We start from the raw sequence: 21,414 nt of genomic DNA, 5'->3' as shown, positions 1-21,414 counted from the left end.
AAACATGGCCAAATGAGCATAGCACAGCGGGACTCTTCTCACTTCCTTCCTGAGGGATACGGGATGGTGTAAAGAAAAAACCAAGGCATAAAGCTATCTATAACAGAAAGGATATTAGGTTCGGGAGCTGGGTGGGTCAAACATCTAATAAGTGTCCAACGTAGTCTAAATAACCTGCCAAGAAATTCTCTGAAGGGATTCAGTCCGTACGAATTATTGTTTGGAACTAGGATGTTAGTCTTAGACCTCGACAGTCAGACTTCAGTGGTGAAGGAAAAAAGCTTTGATATCAAAGATCGTTTGGCTATTTTGCAGGACTTAAACGAAACAAGAAAAGACCTGAGCAACATAAAGTTGAAACAGCAGCCAACCGCCACTGAAGAACCACCACCTGTCCCAGCAAGACCTGTCTGGATTCCAAAAGTCGGGGATCTAGTCAGAGAAAAGATCGCGGTAAAGAAGGAATTTGGGCCTTCTTACAGAAAAGCAGTTCCTGTCTTGTCTATCAACGGGACAAGATCAGTTGTACTACCGCCGCTTGCTGGTAAAAAGGAGAACCGAGTTGTATCCATCGACCTGGTAAAACCACAATCATGTGGCCAATAACAAATAGTAGGCCAAGTGGACTCCCGATAAGTAGCAGAACACCAAGGTTTGCTACAAATACAGAGGTCCAAACTAAGAGGCTAATCACATTCGAAACGCCTACAGAAAAACAACAAGGAATATGCAACAATGCATTGGAACTCAGACCTCTAACAACCCAAATAAAAACATTTAGTAGAGACACACCGACCTACAATGAAGTAACAAACGAATATGCAAGAAACAGTAATCCTGAAGCAATTGGAACAATTGACAGAACTGCATCCGGCTACTTCATAAACTTCGATGATTCCTCTGAAGACCTAAGTGAATCAAAAACACAGCCATCAACAAAAACCTTTAAAGATAAAGTTAAAGTACTTTTGAAACAACTGAAAGAAACATATCTGATTTCTCCATGGATTGAATTTTGGGTGGGTTTTGGTGCATTTATCCTCATACTTTGGCTCATCATGGTACTAACTTTGGGACGCTTCATTGAGGGGAAATATGCTAAAATGGACACAGCAAGTCAGAAAATCAACTTGATCCTCAAACCACACACATCTTCACACGTCGAGAAAAGAGAACTTTCTTCAGTCAACTTCACAGCCAATCCTATACCGGGTGGGGTAGCATGGGACAACACTGACTACGAAATTTATGGTCCGGTTGAAATCCTGAAATATCCACACCAAATTAAGATCTCGTTGAGTGACTTTGTAAAAGCAAGCTCATTTGCTGATGATTGGGACTTTGAAAGTATAAATAATATGATGTCTGACTTAGTGATGTCTGCTAAATTTACAAAACATGATTATTTGCAGGGTTCGACAAATTATGATAGTATGTACTGTTATAACCACTATGGTAACCATTTTCTACATAGATCTGCACAACCTAGAAATGTTTTAAATTATAATCAATGGGAACATTGTGCAACCCCTCCAAAAGGAAGCTCAAGAACCGTTTATGACAAATATTCATACTTTTCAGGTTTTAACACAAGTAATGCTGAAACATTTTATTTCAAATTGTCAAATAAGACAGGGACAAAGACCATGATAACAAACACGAAATTGATATATTCAGACTCATTCTTTGAACAAATGAATACTTTTGTTTTTGATTATTGGGACAAAAATGTTGAAGTAAAGAGTGTTTGGGGTACAAAAGAATGGCAAGTACAGGGTATAGAATCTTTGTTTAGAGCCTGCATGATCCCAGAACAAATTATATTTTTAAATGACACTGTTCAACAAACTACCTGTCTCGGCCTAGCCAAAATCAAAGACTTAAATAAACCGTCTATTCCAAAACCAACAATGAACAGCAATAGCTCTACAGATGAAGAGATAGACGTAAATTATGTATTAAACCAAAACAGAACACATCCTGATTGGAAAAAGTGGTTGATCTGGCCCACAGATACTAATAACTGTCAAGACAGATTCCTGAACAAAACACAGGGGTTCAAAATGACCAGGCCAGACCCTAGATATTCCCAAAGACAACACCCAGGGATAATAACCACCTACAGTGTGGGCAAATTATGCCTTCAGTGGCTACAAACTTCCACACTGGCATAAATTAAGCAACACCTAACTTTACTTACTGATGGTGCTGACTTGCGTGATTTCATTATGGGACCGCGCAAACAGCGTCAGAAACATTTCATAGCAGCCTCTGTATATGCAGCATACAACGAGGCCTGGAAGGTGACTCAAATTGAGACAGCAGAAAGTATACGGGAAATTGACCGTATTAATTTGGAAAAATCACTTTCTGTAGTGGACAATGGGTTAATGACTCTGTCCTCCAGAATTTTTTCTCTGGACAGCATTGTGTCTTCAGCAATCGACATATTATCGCAAGACTTACTGTTATTACAACACGGTCAGTCCCAATTGCGTTCTATTGTACAGCTTGGCTGGACGTTACAAAATCTGCGTTCAGGCTATGTGCCTTGGCGTTTAATCAACACAACGTCACTATTCAATATCTTTAACCTTACTGATAAACAAATCAGTATGGCACAAAAGGGTGCTGATTATACAATCCCGAGCATTGAGAAACTCGAGAGATTACCAGTGACAATGTCAGAACGACCTGTCAGTGAATGGATAATACATGGGATAATTAATATTCCAATATCAACCTTCAGGTTTCAATACTGCCAAAAATATATACAGGCTGGCATGTACGAAAAATTGGGAAAAGGGTACATTAAAACAACATGGAACTTGCCCTATTCACATGCATGTGTCAGTAATAAAGGACAGAAAGTGTTTCTTAGTGGCAATAATTGTGCGATGTCACTGAGCGGTACACTTCTGTGTAATGGAATTAGTTTGCATGGAGCCTGTGAAGGGAACTCAAATAACCTTTCATGTCACCAGCTAGGCGCACCTGCAACAGAGATAGAACCATTCTTTCAAAGACTCTATAATGGGAGTTACGTTCTAATTGTGGACCGCAGATGCTGTAGTCTTATGCCCGGGACTCCTTATCTCGTAACTACGACTGCGAAGGTCAAGTGCTGTGGACGCTTATTGTTCCCGAGCTCCCTTCCAGACAGGGAGGCAAGGGCATGGCCCAACTTGAAAATTACTTCTATTCAAATAGATACTTTAAGCAGAATGAAAACAGTGCTTCTTCAGACGCCGACCAGGCTCACGTCATCAAAAGAAACGTATGATCTCCTAGTCGCAAGGACGACTGCAGAGATTCACTCATTGTTATCAACTAATTCCCCCATACATTTCGCCGAAATCCTGAATGAAATCTTAAATATTTCTGATACCAGTGGAGTCTCAAAAGTATTTAAGACAGTATTTTCGATGGCATTAACACCATTAAAAGCCATACTGGGTATTTTTCCAGATTTCGTCCATTCGATTTTTGCCGGACTTCCCCTCATTTTGGGACTAATTACAGGAATCCTATTCCTAGTCCTTATATTTCGTTATGGCAAAACATGTCACAGACAAAACACCTGCGACAAGGGAAGAAACAATCCTAGCCATTGGATACCAGGACCGGATATCAAAAATCCTGGGACTATCCCGGCTTAGAGACCTGAACAAGACTTGGTTTCTTTCATTTCGACCAATGTGGCAACGATGTGTTTTACCTGTATTAAGGTGCTTGCTATGCGGAGAAGAATGCGTGTTGGACACCTGTCTGACGCTACAATCGGATGCGCCAATGGATGCAGAAACATTGTTGAGTCCAATAAAGGCTCATGCTTTGTGCTGCCCTCAACGGCTACCAATCCTGATGACGGCATTCGTGGAAGCTTCACCCCTACGATTAAGGGGTAGTGAAGTTCAAGATGAAAGCAGCATTGATCAGGTACGACCTTCTATCAGCAATAATCAAAACGTCAATGGAGACAATCATGCGCACGAATGCATGGTTACACCTTTTTCCGAGTTAGTGGAACTCTCCCAGGAAGCTGTTGACAGCTTTTTCGACAGTCTAAATGATATGATGTTCTCACCAGAGCAGAAATAGAGACTTTTGAGCAAGCTCGCACACGGCGTTCCCTGAATTTGGCCTTCAACTAGAATAATAAAATACCATGAACAATTTTCCCTCCAGTTCACGGACAGCAATTTTTTCAGCAGCCCCAAAATATTTTTACGAATTTTTCGGGACACTTATCTTCTGCTTAAAGTAGGAACTATTCTTAGAGAACTCAAATTTCTATATTTAGATACTTTATAGACATTAGCTGCCCGCTGGTATGTTCATAAATATTTTATTCTGTGATGGAATGGTCTCGAAACTTTTTTTCTGTATTAAGAGCCATTTCATGTGTAAATTCTCATATACAAATTAGTGATAATGTATAGATATGCGTGATTACTTTAGCATTATTCTACAGCTTGAGTGCATATATTACATGTGACTGTTTTTTCCGTATATTTGATAATTTCAAAATGCATTTATGTATTTTGGGGTGGTAAGGTATACACAATACTCTACAGTATGTTTTACTATGCATAGATTCGTAAATATGTCCATAGTTAGCGTGGAGTGGGTGTGATGTATTCCTATAGGTTCTGTATCGATCCCCCTATTCCTGACCCTATTCTGGTTAACAAGTTAACTAGCAGCCATCCCATGAGGCAGAAAACCCCCATGATGCAGGAACCGTTTTCTGATTAAGCCACACTACGGCACAGGAACGTGTTATCTGATTAGGTCATAACGCTTGCCATCTAATTAGACAAGCGATATTCCTCCAGCCCCTGATAAGGCATACGGAGTTCTCAAAACAAATCAAACCTATGACAACCTGGGAAAAACCCTGCGGCCATTGTTTTGATTTCACCGAGAACTTCAGCAAAAGAATGTGCTAACGACCAGGTCGTATGACATCCTTATTGACGTATCTATGTCCATCCTTACGTCAATCTCGGCACCTTAAAGGTATAAATATTACCGATATTGCCCTATGCAAACACACGCGGTGGTGACGAGATCGGAGCAGCCAGACTTGCCGAAGCCCAGAGCAGAGCAGACCCCGCTGGCGCAGCCCCGCCTTCCTGACGCGCTGAGAATGAGACGCTGCTTTCTCCTGCCGAGAAATCCAGCTCCAGCGCTTCCGGGTAGCCCTCGCAGGCAGCCTGGAATATCGAGACGAGAGATACCATCCCTCATTCATCCTAGATTCCAGGTACAGAACTGAATAACCCCTTGCAGAGAATTCTTTAGTCAGTCACTTGGCAAAACAAACTTAACTTAAACTGCTACTTTCTATTCCCGCCCACGTATTAGGCTTAGGTCAGGTACATCTGGGGTAGGCGTAGTTAGAAACACCAGTTGAGTACGATTAGTCAAATGTATATGTGTATGTATCTATTTTATCCATTTTAAACCATCATATGGCTTAGAAACCATATCAATGTTTTTACAGTATTATTTTATACTTCTGCTTTTATTGTATGCACTGTACTTAACCATAAGTATTGCCATAATATCGATCCATTTCTCTTGTATGAGAAAAGAGACTGATCAATAAATACCATCTTTTATTGAACACGCCCGTCTCTTCCTTTTCTCTACAATCTGGTGAGACTAAGAATGCACGTACTGACTGAGTAAAATAAGTCGTCTTTTGTTTTCACACGACTCTAGAGATACACTCTTGATTAGGGGAGAGCAAAGTTGTCATGTTCTATGGTTGTCAGAAACTAAATCCCTTCTTGTCTATCCAGGGAGGTTCAACTCCTCCTTGCCTATTCGAGAAAGTTTCTAGTGAACTCTGAGCTAGCTGGCAAACCCAAAACTTTAAGTCTAATATCGACAGTAGTAGACCTAGTTAACGTCTGGTCTAGGCCTATACTATTGAAGGTATTATTCCAATGCGCAGAGCCTATTGGGATAATAGGAACTACACTACAGCCCGGCCCCAAACGGTCCCAGACGGCCCGCCCTTTGCCCGGCGCCCGTACGAGTCCTGCGGGGCAGGAGGCGTTCCGCGCTCTTCTAGCGCCTCCGGGCGCAGCGGGAGCGTCACAAGTGCGCCGGTGGTCCCGGGGCAGCCGGGAGATGTAGTCGATGGCCGTTGCCCTCATGGCCGGGAAAGTGCGCTAGAAACACAGCCGTTGGCCTCCTAGACACCAGATACTACACTGCCGGTAAGTTTTCTGCCCCCAATTTCACCACTGGAGGCAGATGCCCCATGTGTTTTGATGTCTATTCACACGGGCCGCTGGCGGTACTGTATTTTAACCCATTATCGGAATATTCAGGCTTTTACTACACGAAAGGAATTTGGGCTATGTGTTCCGTATTTTCCTCCGCGATTTCAGAGTGCACTTGAATACAAGGCAGTCGATGTAAAGATCGTAGAGTGATCGCTTTTAAAGATTTTTTGCGGGACCAGCAAATTTGTTAGAGATACAGATATTAACAGACTGTTTATAATAAAAGATTCAACACTTCATCTGACATTTTCACGCTCTATTTTGCCATTTATGCATTATGTTTAAAAACTCGCTCGCGAGTTGAGGATGTAAAATATTAATGCTGCGGCGTACACATAGTTGTTATACACAGCATGATTGTATTTGAACATCGTTAAAATTTCTGAAAGTGTGGCGGGCACGTGACCATATCGACAGCGTATAAGATTTGAACTAGCAATGAATACTGTTGAACGTGATGTTTACCCGAATGCTATTGGATAGGAGTTGAAGCGGGCTGCTACATTCTAATTCCCGTGAGTAACTGACACAGAACGCCGGTCGTTCTGATCTTAGAAATGCATAGCGATATTAATGTTACTTTGATTACAGACATGGCAGACAATAAGTAGAATGGTTTAGATATAAGTTGTGAGAACGCATTTAATCGTACAAAGTCAAGAAGGCTGTTTTTGTTTAATACTGTTTTGTTGATCAGATTTAACATAGCTCTGGGCTCATATTGTTTCCTTTGGCTCTCTCCATAGAGACCCCTGATGAAGGGTCCAGGTGTACCCGAAATGCATTGGGTTTGATGTAAAATCCTTTAATACAAGGACGTTGTGGATACTTTGAAAAAAAACCGTAATGAAATGATGAGAACATAATTTTCATTAATAAAAAGCACATAATCATGATCTACAAATGGCTTGGATGAATTTGTGAATGGATTTTGATGCAGATCAGGACCATTAGGTCCACAGCAAAATGTGCACACCTTGAAATCGGGAGCAGAATTTCTACCCCCACCTATATATTCATTTTGGAACAGTGTTCTTAGACAAAACACTAGACAAGGGAGTCGCACACAACTAACATTTTGTTGAAAACTTCAGAAATTTGCGAATTTGAAAAAACGTGTGCAACTGACGGCTTAAGAATTTCAATATGTTAAAGTGGGAATTAAATATTTTGTCCTGAAGAAGGTGTCTGCTGTAAACGTATTGCCCACCGAAACGCGTCGATGCCCACATGAGTGGATGTACTTTAAGTCTGTGGAGGCAATCATTTTCGATGAAATTCAAAATTTAAATCAGAATTGATCTCTGTGTTGACTACTGTATTTTCCCCTCTCCTAATAGGATTTATTTTTCCTTAATGTTTTTTCCCCATTTCTCATTACTTCAGATTGTTACTGTTGATGCTTTATTGATGAAGGTTTTTGTTTTCTCTAATTGATTAAAATTGTATTGATGACAGGGTCAGATTATGTTTGAATGTGTGCTCGATTCACTTTTAATAAATCGTATATTTTTAATATTTCATTTTTTACATTTCCTCTTAGTTCATTTTCATTATCTTTGGTGTGTTATAGATGGTTTTGATAAATTCTATGATGACTGTGTGATATTACCCAAAGGGGTTCTTTCTCAGACAAGTGTCTTTATTGGTACCCCCACCCCTTTGGCTGTTGGGTCCCTCTCTCTTTGATTAGTGAAGTGTATCTTCGTCAAATAATCCCTTTAGTCCATTCTTAAGCGCATAACTAGGCAGTTAGACCCATTAGTGCTTGACTTCATTATTTTTGTGTATAAAGCACCTCATTAAATGCTGCATCATTATTTTTTTAGAAATTATTTGATTCGTAGAACTCACTCTGCTATACCTGTACAGGTGTCTGGAACATTCCCAACACGCAAAGCCCCTCCTACGATCTTTGGATGCTGGACACATGACCTTCTCTGGAGTATGCACTGCACCTTACATGAAAGTGCCTGCTGGGAAGCTAGTGGCTTGATATAATTAACACACACACAGTTTGTCTGCTCCTAATCGTGCCCGCCCCTTTGACAGTAGGTCTCTGATTGGATTAATATTTAATCCGTCTTAAACAGTCAAAGGAATCTGCTATTCAATCAATCAATCAATGATCTTTATTTCGGTTTAAAAAAAACATAAAAGATTAACATTTAGTTAATACACATACAATAAAATAAAAATATCATAACATTTCAAGAAGGGGTACGGCCAGGACATTGCACACTTCTTGGGGGACAAAATCCCAATACTAGACCTTTCTTTAAGCATTAAGAAAATAAATATACATAAAATCTTACAGTTAATACATTTTTTTAAAACATTGAGGAGCATTTCATTTCAGGCATCCAAAAGATGAGCTTCATAGTTTACAACTCGAAAGTCTAATCTTAAAAATCTGTTGAGAAAATACATAGTTCAAAGCATATATCACTTGTAATATAAAGGGAAACATTTTATCACTAATATAATGCAAGTCCAGTATAAAACTAACTGTAAATTCCATTTATATCATACAGTGCCAGTGCAAACCCACTATACTTAAAATGTTACAACCTGAAATTTGAAGCCTACTCTTTTCCTTATTAAACTTACACCAAACAGGTACCTGCTAACACTAAAAACTACTGGTTGTGTAGTATCTGTTGGCAATATTCTTTCTGCCTCATGGCAGGCTATATTGTATATAAGCTGGACAGAAGAATAGTAAATGTAATTCATTTTCTTTTGCACCTGTATGGCATAAGACACAACTTCCCACATTTTCGTCCCCGCGCCTATGGACCCTTTTGACAGTATTTGAGTTTATCTGTAAAACACGATAACGAAATTTGAGGTATAGAGATTTAGGTAACTGTGGTTGTATTTCATCCAAAAAAGGCTCAAAGTTCCAGTTTGGTTTCATTAAGAGGAACCGTGTTGACAATTTACCCAAGTTTGAACAATGGGACAATGTATCTTGGTTAAAGGCCCAAAAAGTTTGCTTCAACAGTTTTTTTGAGGCCATGGACAATCCAGAAGGGTCCTCCCAAAAATGCTTGAGTCATAATTTATAAACCCAATCATGGACTTGCTTCAACCAAGGCAACCCAGTACCATTTTCGAACCTTAGGATTTCCTCAAGCCCTTCTCTATAGTGGGCAAGTTCATCTGTAGACCACAGATGGACGCAAAACAATAATGGCCGTAGATTTGCCTGATCATCTATACGGTGTATATTTCGGTCCATTACAATTGGTATTAGCGGTGTGCGCATCGAACATTTAACAATTTTCTAAAAAATATATTTTTGCCCACCTTAAAAGTATTGTTAGTAGAGGGGCCCCACAGTTCTGCCCCATATAAGGATGCCGATTGCGCCTTATATTTATATACCTCAAGGGCAGGAGATACTGCTTTGGACAAACTACTCTCATGTTTTCCTATTATTGGAAGAGAGTTTTGGTGTAAAATAGTTTTACTTTTCTCCAACTGTGGTCTCCAAGTCATTTTAGTGTTCAAAGTTATACCTAGAGAGTTAAAATCATGCACATATTCTATCTTCTGATTATTGACAGTTAAATATTTTTTTAAAGATTCATGTGAGTTAACTGCCATGTATTTTGTTTTACTAGAATTTATTTCCAGGCCCTTAGCTTCACAATATATCCCAAATGAATTCATTAAGCTTTGCAAACCTTTTGGGGTTTGGGAAATTAAAATCTTATCGTCCGCAAATAAGAGTGCCGGTACAGGTACCCCCCCCCCTAATTTGGGAGAATCATGTTCGCAGCCCGAAAGATATTCAGGAATATCATTAACATATAACGAAAATAGGGTGGAGGCCACCACGCATCCCTACGTTACACCCCTGTTTACCTGGATAGGATCAGCAAGTTCGCCCATTGGACCCCATCTAACCCTTGCAAAATAGTCTTCATGTAGTCTTATTATCTGCAAGAGGATTTCCCCCGGTACCCCTTGATTTTTTAAGGCTTTCCAGAGGAGATTTCTAGGGATGAGGTCAAAAGCTGCCTTTAGATCCACGAAGCCGATCTACAGATGGCCCTTCTTAAATATTGTATATTTCCAGCTTATGCAAAGAAATCTAAAGACCTGGTCAATTGTGCGAATTTTAGCTATAAAACCTGCCTGATATTGTGATAAAATGCTATGCTCCTCAGTCCAATCAATCTGTTTTTTTTAAATTTGCCGTGCGTATATCTTCGGTAAAACATCTATTAAGCTAATCGGTCGATAGTGCGAGGGGTCATGGCGGTTACTCTTTTTAAAAAATAGTAGTAATCTCAGCCCCTTTCCATGTTTCCGGTATGGGTGCACCTGAGGCGACCGAGTTAGACAAAAGATTAATATAAGGGCCCCAACCCTCTTTATCATGTTTCCATAAGTCTCTTGGTATCTTGTCAGGACCAGGTGCCTTCCCTTGTTTTACTGCGTCTATTGCTGCCATTGTTTATTCCAAACTATAATCTAATAAAGCACCATTTAAAGTTAGTTCGTAATCTTGTGCACTATACTCAATATCATTCTTAGACGTAGAATAAAGACGGGAAAATGGCTTACCCAAGTATTTGTATTAAAAAAAAGGTCTTTGCTGCATCTTCCCTTATCATTACCTTTGGATAACAAGCACCAAAAGCCTGATTGGTCTTTTGTTTTGGCTGCAATAATTCGGTCCAGATATTATCATCCCATTCTTTTTTAGTTTGGGATAATAATCTCTTATACTGGATCCTTTTGTCCCTTAAAGCCACTATATGTTTGACTTTCATTGCCAAAATGAGTTCCTTTTTTGCTTCACTGCATTCTTTATTGTACCATGGGATATTCAATTTACTCGCTACTATTATCCCCTTTTACGTTCTTTCGGTATCCTAGTTAGAATAGTTGTTAGATCTTCTCAGTCTATGACGAATTTCCACAATTGGAATCTCTGTGACAGATCTACATACGGGGAGACTGTCTTTAAGAAAACGTCGTAGATCTGTTTAATAGCCATTTCCCCCTATCAAGGGCCACTTAAGGGCTCTACGATTGTTGCTTAATAATGGCTCTATAACACTGCTTTTAGTATCTCTAACCCTCAAAGTGGATAACTGAAAGAGGTGAGCAGCGAGTGTCAAATATAGGGGATAATGATCGCTCTCAGATCTATCCTCAACTACTACTTGGCCAAAAAGCAATAGAAACCAATATGTAATCTATACAGCTCTTCAAATTATTCCTGCTAAATGTCGGAGCATTTGGGCTGTCGGAGTGCAGTCGACCATTACAAGCTCGTAGGACATGCCCCTTGGCCATTCTTATTATCTGTGCAACAGCAGATGTACAGGAATCTACAGGGGTACTTTCTAGTAAAGGAATGTTTTAAGCCATATCTTCTTCTTTGAAGATATTTTCAAATCCAACGACAGGTTCGACTTTGCGATTGAAGTCGCACTCCACAATTATCAAGGCCCTTGGATTAGCTAAGGTTAACAATTATTGATCTAAGTGTTCAATAACCTCAGATTCCTTACTTGCTGAATTCGGTCTACAATAAATATTTATTATATAAACTTCCTTTTTTCCGGTGTTAGAAACTTAATTCCCAGAATGTCCTGTGATGGGAATTTTACCAGTTTTATATCAACGCCTACGGTGACTTTTACCCAAATAGCGAGGCTGCCTGAGGGCCTCCCTCTAACTGAAGGAATGGCAGCTACACTAAATGTTTTAAAACCTACTTTATGGGGGATTTCCAAAGCCCATGTTTCTTGTAGCAAAATGATTTCGCTTTGCCCGATGTATTCCTGCCATACTACATCCCCTAGGTTTCTTTTAAGCCCCGCAATATTCCAAGAAGTCAGTTTTATCTCTGATTGGCATTCTTCCATATTTTGTTCATTAACTACTTCTTCTACTCCATTTCTTAGTCTTAACATTTCCTCACAATATTTAGCAGAGTTACGGGTAAGAATATTACTTGGGGTATCCCTCCCATTGTCCTGGAGTAAGTAAACTGGCTCCACGTTCGGACCATTCTCCTCAGACAAGACTATAGATAAATCATCAGCACAATCATATATTATAGCCTTCTCCCTATTATTGGGGTTACATATTTGGTCCTGGTATCTATTGGTCGAATGTGATATTCCTATGTCCTTTTTTGGAATACTAGAGGCAGTTCCTGCTTCAGCCTTATTAACGATCATTTCTCCGTTGTGGTCACTTGCAGGGGGCATAAGTATCAAGGCCTGGGAATCAACTATTTGCACCCTTCCTTGTTGGGGTATAAGTAGTTGTCAGTCTTGGGCATCCAAGTCCGACAGTGCCAGAAACCTATTAAGCGTTGTAACTAAGGTGGGCCTGTTATCCAAAGGCCCATACTGCGGTTTGTAAAAATACCCCAAGGGGAGTGCACAAATGCTAGTGTTAGGAGCAAAAGTTGACTCACAGTGATTTAAAAGCTTGCGCACCATCTGCGGCTTACGAAAATTGCCCACAATGCAATCACCTATTCTATGCTTGGAAGATTGGCCTACCCACCCCCCTCTACGGACCATTAGTATCTCTTTGGTATCTGAGGGATGGAACCTTTTGTGTTTTGTCAACCAGTCTACAGTTTTGTTCTGTAGGTCATCCCAATTTTCTCTTTGGTCCGCCCAAAGGGCACGAACACCAGCCAGAATTAAAACATAAGGGCATGAAGCTGGGGGTAGACTCAGTACCTCCACATTAGAGCTCAAAGGGTCATTAGTTATGTCGACTCTTACATTCTTGGTCGGGGCACTTGGAACCCTTCCTAAATCTGGTCGAACTGTGCAACCATATTGTGTGCCTGAAACTTTTTGAGCCATTTGGTACCTCCTGCAACCTTCCTTCCATACTATTATGAGTCGGATTGCTCATATAGCTTCCCGTTGCTTCACCATCATAGGCTGAGGACAAACGGTTATCCACCGTCCTTCTTGGGTCTTCCCTTTCTACTCCATTTCCTTTGTTACCCACCTTATTATGATCTAAGTTTTTTATGTCAGTATCTAATTGGTTAAATTTATCCCAAAGTAGAGCAAAGTTGTTTTCAACCAAATCTTGAACACGGGTTAGAACTGCTCCTAATGCTGAGTCATTTGAGGCAACGTCAGTTTCAGTCATAACATCCTTAGCATTAACATCTCTTGGAACATAAGGCAATTAAACCATGTCAGTTTGTGTGCCTACAGACATAACATCCTTAGTATTAACATCTCTTAAAGCATAAGGCAGTGGAACCATGTCAGTCTGTGTACCAACAGAGCTATTTTATGATGGAAAAAGGTTCACATTGTGAGCTATGTTTGCACAGTCATTTGCTTGAGAGTCCCTTGCAAACTTAGATTTCATTTCGCAACCCCCCGTCCCCCCCCCCCCGTTTTCTTTTTGCCGGCAAAGCTTCCACCTTCCGTGCTACCACGTTCTTCAATACTCTCGTCCTAGTGAGACTGCCGGATACTACTGGTGGAGTAGGCACTAGAGGGTTTAGATCTAATACAGAGGAAGAAAGGGAAGAAATAAGTGAGGAGTTAACAGAAGTAGTGGGCAGACGTTCTTGTGCGCAGTCCCCTATTCTGCCTGAAGGGGAACCCACTAGTAAGTGGCTCTGAAAATTAAAAGGATCCAAAGAAAGCCGTCCCTCAGTTAGTTCTTTCTCATGCATCAATAATGACTTTGCCCTAACCAGAAAAGCATCTAGCGTACCCGCAACTCCCTTGCGTTTTTCCATGTTAAATTAATTTACCGTTGTAGGAGCAGGACAAGACAATGACTTACTAGAAAACAGCACGATACCTTTATATACCAGAATGTTACCAAAACAATGACTCAAAGGGCAAGTTTTTAGGGAAATGGCCCAGCCTCTTCCGGGCTCTGATGTGGGGCTGCCCGCGGGAGCTTTTGTTGGCGCCTCCGGGCGCGAGGAAGTGACACGGTGGCAACGGACGCACTGCAGGCGGGGAGTTGGAGTCCCAGGGCAGGTCCGGCAGCAAGAAGGGCGTCCTGCACTGCGGTAGCGCACGGGAGCTATTGTTGGCGACTCCAGGCTCGGGGAAAGTGACACGGTGGCAACGGCCGCACTGCAGGCGGGGAGTTGGGAGTCCCTGGGCGGGTCAGGCAGCGAGAACGGGTCCAGGTCTCCTATGGCCGTCTGTATGGCTGCTGTGATTGATGTTTGCGAGGCTCCCCCAGCCTGGGACTGGAATATGTCATCGATGTAGGAAGTTCCCGGTCACAAGGACCCCGGGACTGAAACGTGGCCAAGTACTGTACTGGATCGCACCCTAGGGGGCATGGACAACGTGGTAATTTTTTGGAGGATTTTGGCTCCTGGAGTCCTGGCGCTCCCCAGCCTCTGTCGAACCCAGCAGAGCCCACCAGCCGGGAGACGGATAGGGTCGTCGGCGGCCGCACACCCAAGCGCCGGGCCGCACCACAGCATGCCTGATCAGCACCTGAAGGTCTTGTACCCCGGGGGGGAGAGGCAGTCCCGCCGCGAACAGGTCCCGCTTGGGATCAGTGGCGGAAAATGCCAAGGTCTTAGGGAGCCCCCACGCCCACCGGACCGCTCACCTCCCAGGCCTCCACCAGGCCCCCAGCCTCCGGTGTCTCTCAAGCTGCGAGTCAGGCCACGGGTAAAAGGGAGCGTGCTCGAGCTCCGGCCCACGGCGACTCCTCAGCACTCAAGCGGCAGGGTGCGTGCATCCAGAACCCTGCTATTCAGAGTAACAACAGTATGCGAACAGTAACAAAAAGAAGCAAGCACTGATAAACTGATGAAGTCAATAGATCTCGCCTATGCAAGAGCTATTGGCGTTGCCAATTTGTTTCTGCCATTTTCTATATCAGCGTGGCTGCTGTTCAGCATGGCTAAAGGTTAGTGGCATAGAAGAGTGTCATGGAGTGTCGTAGAGTGTAATGGCGAATAGTGGAGTAGCGTGTCATAGAGAGGAGTGGCGTGTATTGGAGTGGCATAGAGTAAAGTTGCGTGGTGTACAGTGGACTGGTGTAGAGTTCATTGGCGTAAAGTTTTGAAGAGTGAAGTGGCACAGAGTGCAGTGGAGTAGAATGCAGCGGACTAGAATTCAGCAGTGTACAATGCTTCTTCGCAGAATGTAGTGGCATAGATTACAGTGTTGCATAGTAGAGTGAAGTAGTGTAGTGCAGAGTACAGTGACATAGAGTGGAGGGAGGTAGAGTGACGTAGTGTGGACTGGCAAAGAATGCAGAAGTGCAGAGTAAAGTGACAGAGTTTAGGAATGTAGAGTGCAGTTGCGCACAGTAGAGTGCAATGGCATAGAATGGGTTACAGTAGAGTTGCATAGAGTGCATTGGGGTAGTGTGTTGCAGAGTAGAGTGGTGTAGAGTGCAGTGGCATAGAATTCAGTGGTGTTCAACGCAGTGTTCTAGAATGCAGTGGCGTAGATTAGGGTGGTGCAGAGTAGAGTACAGTGGCACAGAGTGGAGTAGAGTGGCAAAGAGTGCAGTGGCGTGCAGTATACTGGCATCGAATGTAGTGGTGCGGAGTGGAGTGGCGAATTGTGCAGTGGTGAAGAGTGCAGTGCAGTGGAGTAGGGTAGAGGGGCGTCGAGTAGAGTGGTGCAGAGTAGAGAGGCAATAGAGTGACGTGGTGTAGAATGTAGTGTTGAGTGCCTCAGAGTGCATTGGCACAGTTTAAAGTACAGGGGTGCAGAGTGGAGTTCAGTGGCGTAGAGTTGCTCAGAGTAGAGTGGAATAGCGTACAGTGGAATATGAATAATGTGTTAGCACTCTTCCATTACATACAACACATCCTCAATTGAAGTCACCAATACATTTGCACAGCCCTACAGTTTAACTTATAAAAGTATACAGCACACACAATCTGTGGAAATGCCATCACCTGTGTATTGATTTGTGTTGATAGTTTTAAAATATTGTTTCTGCCACACTTCAGAATTACCAAAAAATGTGCTTCATTTGGGCTGTTCTAAATCTGAAATATCTTGACATATCATTTACAGATATTTCAATTTTATAGTGCCCAGAGCCAGGATGATTAATACATAAATACTCTCACTTTGAAGTCAGAGAAAGAAAAGTAAATACCAAGCTCCCTGGAAGAGAGAGCCTGACATTTAACCTCTGTCTTGGAATGCACAGCAAATATGACAACATATGAATAAGATTTCAGGGCCTGTTTACAGAAATCGAGCACTGGTGGACAAATAGTTAATAGGGTTTGGTTAAGGGAAGGGACGAACTCTAGCTGGACAGCCTAAAACAAATCGAGCCGGTAAATAGAAAGCAAGCAAATGTGAGTTATAAACCACAAAGCCAAAGATAAACAACGGGTGGAATGCATTCCCAGGGAAGCTTTCTGAATGTCCCCAAGATCTCATTAGCAAACCAAACAGCTGCGCTGTCTGGTAGACTTTGACCTACCAAGCAAGTAAGTTTTGTATGTCATTACAATCCTTCTTCAAGCACAACTTTAACTTACAGCTAAGACAGCCACAATTGTGTTTTTAAAGCCTTTTCTTCTTGTTTTGATATTGTTGGCGCAAACAGTTGTTTTTGAAAAATTTGCACGGTATCCTCTTTACCTTTATTTCAGTTAATAATAGACATCCTGAAGCGAGAAATCTTTCCATTCTCAAAAAACTGAAAAATTTGCTATGCAGAATAAAAACATTTAATTAGCAAGCGCTGAAAAAATCAGTATTTGAGAGAGTCCTCCACTCCTTAGTGGGTATTTGTACAATTATTGTCCATTTAAAAAGTAAGCTGTCAGAAGCATATAGAATGCCGTCACTATGCATGACTGGGACTCCATTTACTAAGAGCCTGTTCTATGGGCTGATCTAAAATGTGACTGATACTGCAGGCAAAGCTATTCGTTGAGAGGGACTTATGCATAACTCCACTCCGTATACTGTCCTGTGGTCTTAGTCCAAATGTGAATGACTCTCCAATAGAGCAGCAACTGCCTGTAGTTGACTTAATGCCCCTCTGGGTAATATTTTTTTCTTCATTACACAAACTGTCAGACCTCCAGAGCGGTCTCTAACCAGGCCTGTAAAATTCATTTCCATGCACACCTCCTGTGGCCTCCATTCTCATTGTTGGGGGATTCAGGAGTAAAAGTACTTCGAAAATAATGTCAGTTGTTGAGTGTCACAAGGATGGCCAGAGTTTTTGTAATGTGCCTTGTGATAATACTCTGGTCAAATAACAACAGTATTGCCTAAAATCGATTTTATTTTGTATAACACCAATATGCAGATTAAGATGGAAACTTGCATGACAAAGCTATTGATGTAGTTATAAACTGAGTGCAAAGTGTCCTCAAATTCATCTAACCATTTGTAATTTGTATGCAGGTCTAGACAAACTGCATCTATCAGCCACTTCCAGAGAGTCGGAGGCAGCTAAACCTTCTTCAAATGGGCACCAGAAAGCACTGTGAAATCTACAATCAAAAATCATCTGCAGCTTGCTGCAGGTCACAACTCAGTGACATTCCTCTCCTCTTCATCCAAAAAAGTTGAACTCGATTTATGTAATGTTTCATTTTTCCATATTCCATTCCAAGTGAAGTTGAGACCTTGTTACAACCATTTTATACTCTTGCACAAGATCCTTGTGGTCGGCTTTTCCGTAACCTATTGTCAATCCAGTTGGATCTGAGCGGATTTGTCCAGACTTTTGACTGTGCTGAAATCATTTTTTCCACTTTTATGAACTGGTTTTAAAAGGCGCCAGCATTTATGTTCTGGGCCTTTGAAATGTGATTGTTGTGTTACTGTTTCACCTGGGATCGTATTGTTCGTTGCCACACAAAATGTTGCCTTTATTTTTGAGTGCTTATTTCGTAGTTAAAGGAAGAGAAGTTCAGCACCTGAATACTAAGTGTTTCAGTGACAGATCAAAAGGCACTTAAGGCTAGTTTGTTAAGTCCCAACTTATATTTAATTGAATTGTGATTGATTATAAAATGACCTCAAAGCCCCCCCACCCCCAACAGCCACACGGTGGTAGTTACCTTCATTAATTATTGTCCTGTATGTCCCGGAATGACGACTCATCCTGCGTTTCTAATGAGCACACTGATAACTTTCTTCAATCTATAGGAACACAGAGATATGCAGGGAAAACGATAGGCAGTAGGTACCTAATATCATCGAGTTTGTTTTCCTAAAAAGTATGTTTTCTATTTTAACTCTGCGTCCAATTAAGAGAATCCTAGAGATGTCACTTGTGAAATGTGCATAGTCACTAAAACACTTGGTCTTCAAGAGCTGGAGTCCCTTTCCATCACCGTTCCACCTGCTTCCCTTGCAGCTTTCTTCACAGCCTCCTGCGTAAAAACGGTCCATTTGGTGGCCGCGGTTTAGACGCGAAACATGCGGAAGAAGAGAAAGGTATCTGAGCCAAAACAATCATTTACGCTTGCGTTTACTTCAATCACAAGTCCTTTTCGACCATTTCATGCTCCTTTCAATAACGCATCAAGAAGAGCTCTCGAGAGTTTATATCTGGAACCCCAAATGAGGCTGCATGCTTTTCGCATGGTTTGAGAGAGGCTCGCGGACTAGTGGATATTACGCGTAACAGCAGCCTTTCAGGGTCGCGTAAAACACATGCGGAGCCTGCCCCGAATCTTGAACCAAGGAGGTTTGTGGAAATACGTACCTTTAATACTGCAGTGTTCAAAAGGTCGTGGTACAAAAGGAAGATGGGGTAAAATCAACCAGAAGAGAAGACTTCTGATAGCTAGCTAGCTAGCTAGGCTTCTTTCGCTGGCCCTGAGCAACGATGAGCCTGAGATTTGTATAAAAGGGAGAAACGTGAAAAAGGCAAATGAAAGGTGTATCGTGGACTAGATTTTACATGTGGCGTTATAATCGATGTTATTTTTATGAACAGCTCATGCGTGGCGGCAGCAAGGAGGTAAAATTGTGAACATTATATGCAGTTTATAGTGTGCGAATGCAAACTCAGGGGTTAAAGCAGATTTTGATATCTGGCGTAAAATCCGTTGCCAGGTACTGCTGTAGCAAGTCGCGCCGTTATGCAGCAAAGGATTCTGGGAAATGTCTTGCACAGTAGTCCAGATTCCGATTTTAGGCCAGCGTTAGTGTTTGTTGTTCGGTAGTCAAGTTGTGTTTTTTAACTATTTGTTGTAACATTCATTCATGTAAGATGTATTAAGTAATTAGCATTTTTTTACATTGTAATTTTAAAGACTTTGTTTTTGATATGCAGTGTTATTAATGAAAACATGTTTTTGGCAGTCCTCAAAGATGATGTTCTTACTGGTGCAGAACAAATGCACGTGTAAACCAGTATGAGTGTCCTTGTTCCCTAAAGGTTTAATCATAGAAGTCTTTACTGAATGGGACCATAACAATCTGAGCCTTTTTAGATACGTTGTCTGTTTCAAAAAAGGGTCTCTTTCATTATCGTTGCACAGATCCGAAATACAAATTCAGAAATCTGTTACGCAAGTGTGTTTCCCTTGAAAACATATCACATATTAGGGCATCATTGTGATTTCTCAGTATCAATTTAAGGAAGCTGTCCTTATGTTTGAAAGAACTCTGATGTCTTAACACCTAGGTGGATCTTAAGTATATTCTCCTTAAACATCAGGAGTGTGTGCAGTGAAGGACAACGTTAAATATCAGTCGAGCCCAGAGCCCACAGACATTGATGCTAGAAAAACGTGATATTTTTGGGAAAAGTCTTAAAACTAGAATAAACAAAAATGTACTGTTTACTTACTTTTTGGTACATGTCTCTTTACTTTTTATTTAAGTATTTAATGTTTGTGAACCTTGAAAGACTATATTTATGAGCCAGGTGAATTCAAGAGCCATCCTAAAACGTAAAAGGAGTGAAAAATAAAATTAGGGTATTCAGACGATGGATCACTTGCCTTACGTTTAGCACAGTATAGCAACACTTTGTTGACCTTGTTCCATTTACCGTGCTTGTTTAGAACAACTAATTGAATATTGGTTGTTTAATTAGCCATGTTTCGGATTTCATCTTATGTTATAGTCTAATTACCAGCAAACAAAAATAGAGATTGAAAACATTTCCATTGCACCCTCTACAGATTCCTCTAATTTCCCTACACTATTTTCCCTTTGTCAGACTAGGGACCAATGTTCCCTCTAATTTTTTTCCTCTGTGTGCGGCATTATAAGGTCTCTGTGCGCTGCAGCCAAGGCTATGTGCGCCTAGAACCCAACCCTGTGTGTGGGAGCAGCGGCAATTATCAGAACAAATATCACTCAAACATTTGCTTAATGAAGTGAAAAGACAGTGTATTTATACACATACAGCACCACATGAAGGGTCTTAAGGCAGGTTTGAAACATACAACAAACATAAAAAGGATACAGTATTCAAAAGCAAATTCTCCATTAAAGGACTTTTAATGTAACAATGTGCCCCTTTACTATTACTAGTTAAATGTGAATGCTACATCCCTGAGAGGTGTCTGTGTTATTCAAGATTGCACTACAATGGAATCTGTAAAAATGCATTGCTGTGTCCTATCCTTAATCAACCACAGAACATTCCTTATATGTGGTTTATCTCCTGCTGCATTTCTTGCATGCATTTTGCAGCCCTGCCAAGTACCACGCATCAGGCTTAGACTAACGCATTTTAGTATGGTGGTCTGCATTACTGCATTAAATAGATTAATCACACATTTGTAGCGCCTTGACAACACCTTTGTGCTGTGAGGGAGAAGCTGGAACAGCTGCTGCAAAGTGCACGTCATGCACTATTGCAGTAGATAACCGTGCTATATTCAAGCTGCCAGTTTGTGGTCTCATTGTGCAACATACTTTTGATCATCTGGATATTCTTTGCTACCTACACTACTAGACCAGTAGGCCTAATCTGGAACAATGAAACAAATAGTAGCCATATCTAACCACCAGCATACTTCTGTCTTTTTTTCTAAATCGCACAGAGGACATACTGGCTGTTGGATTGCAGAAAATGCTGCTTAAATTAAGCGCTGGGGTGACATTTCCAAACAAAGGAAGTGTTGCTGTAGCGAAAGTGAGATAGCTGCTATGTG

The 21,414-nt window shown here is 41.3% G+C and overlaps 1 protein-coding gene across 2 annotated transcripts in view; it reads left to right on the top strand.

Moving 5' to 3' along the window:
* Positions 1-20,095, top strand: part of LMBR1 (limb development membrane protein 1) — an 824,544-nt gene extending 804,449 nt beyond the window's left edge. For both annotated transcript variants that reach the window (XM_078663261.1, XM_078663260.1), the window contains one exon: positions 17,693-20,095. In XM_078663261.1, coding sequence (XP_078519387.1) covers positions 17,693-17,778 — 86 coding nt within the window. In that variant the 3' untranslated portion in view covers positions 17,779-20,095. The remainder of the gene's footprint in view (positions 1-17,692) is intronic.
* The last annotated feature ends 1,319 nt before the right edge of the window (positions 20,096-21,414 follow it).

This window comes from Lissotriton helveticus, chromosome 10, assembly GCF_964261635.1.
Source record: "Lissotriton helveticus chromosome 10, aLisHel1.1, whole genome shotgun sequence".
Classification (NCBI taxonomy): Eukaryota; Metazoa; Chordata; class Amphibia; order Caudata; family Salamandridae; genus Lissotriton; species Lissotriton helveticus.
The sequence above is the reverse complement of the archived record's forward strand: the minus strand, read 5'-3'. Positions and strand labels throughout refer to the sequence as shown.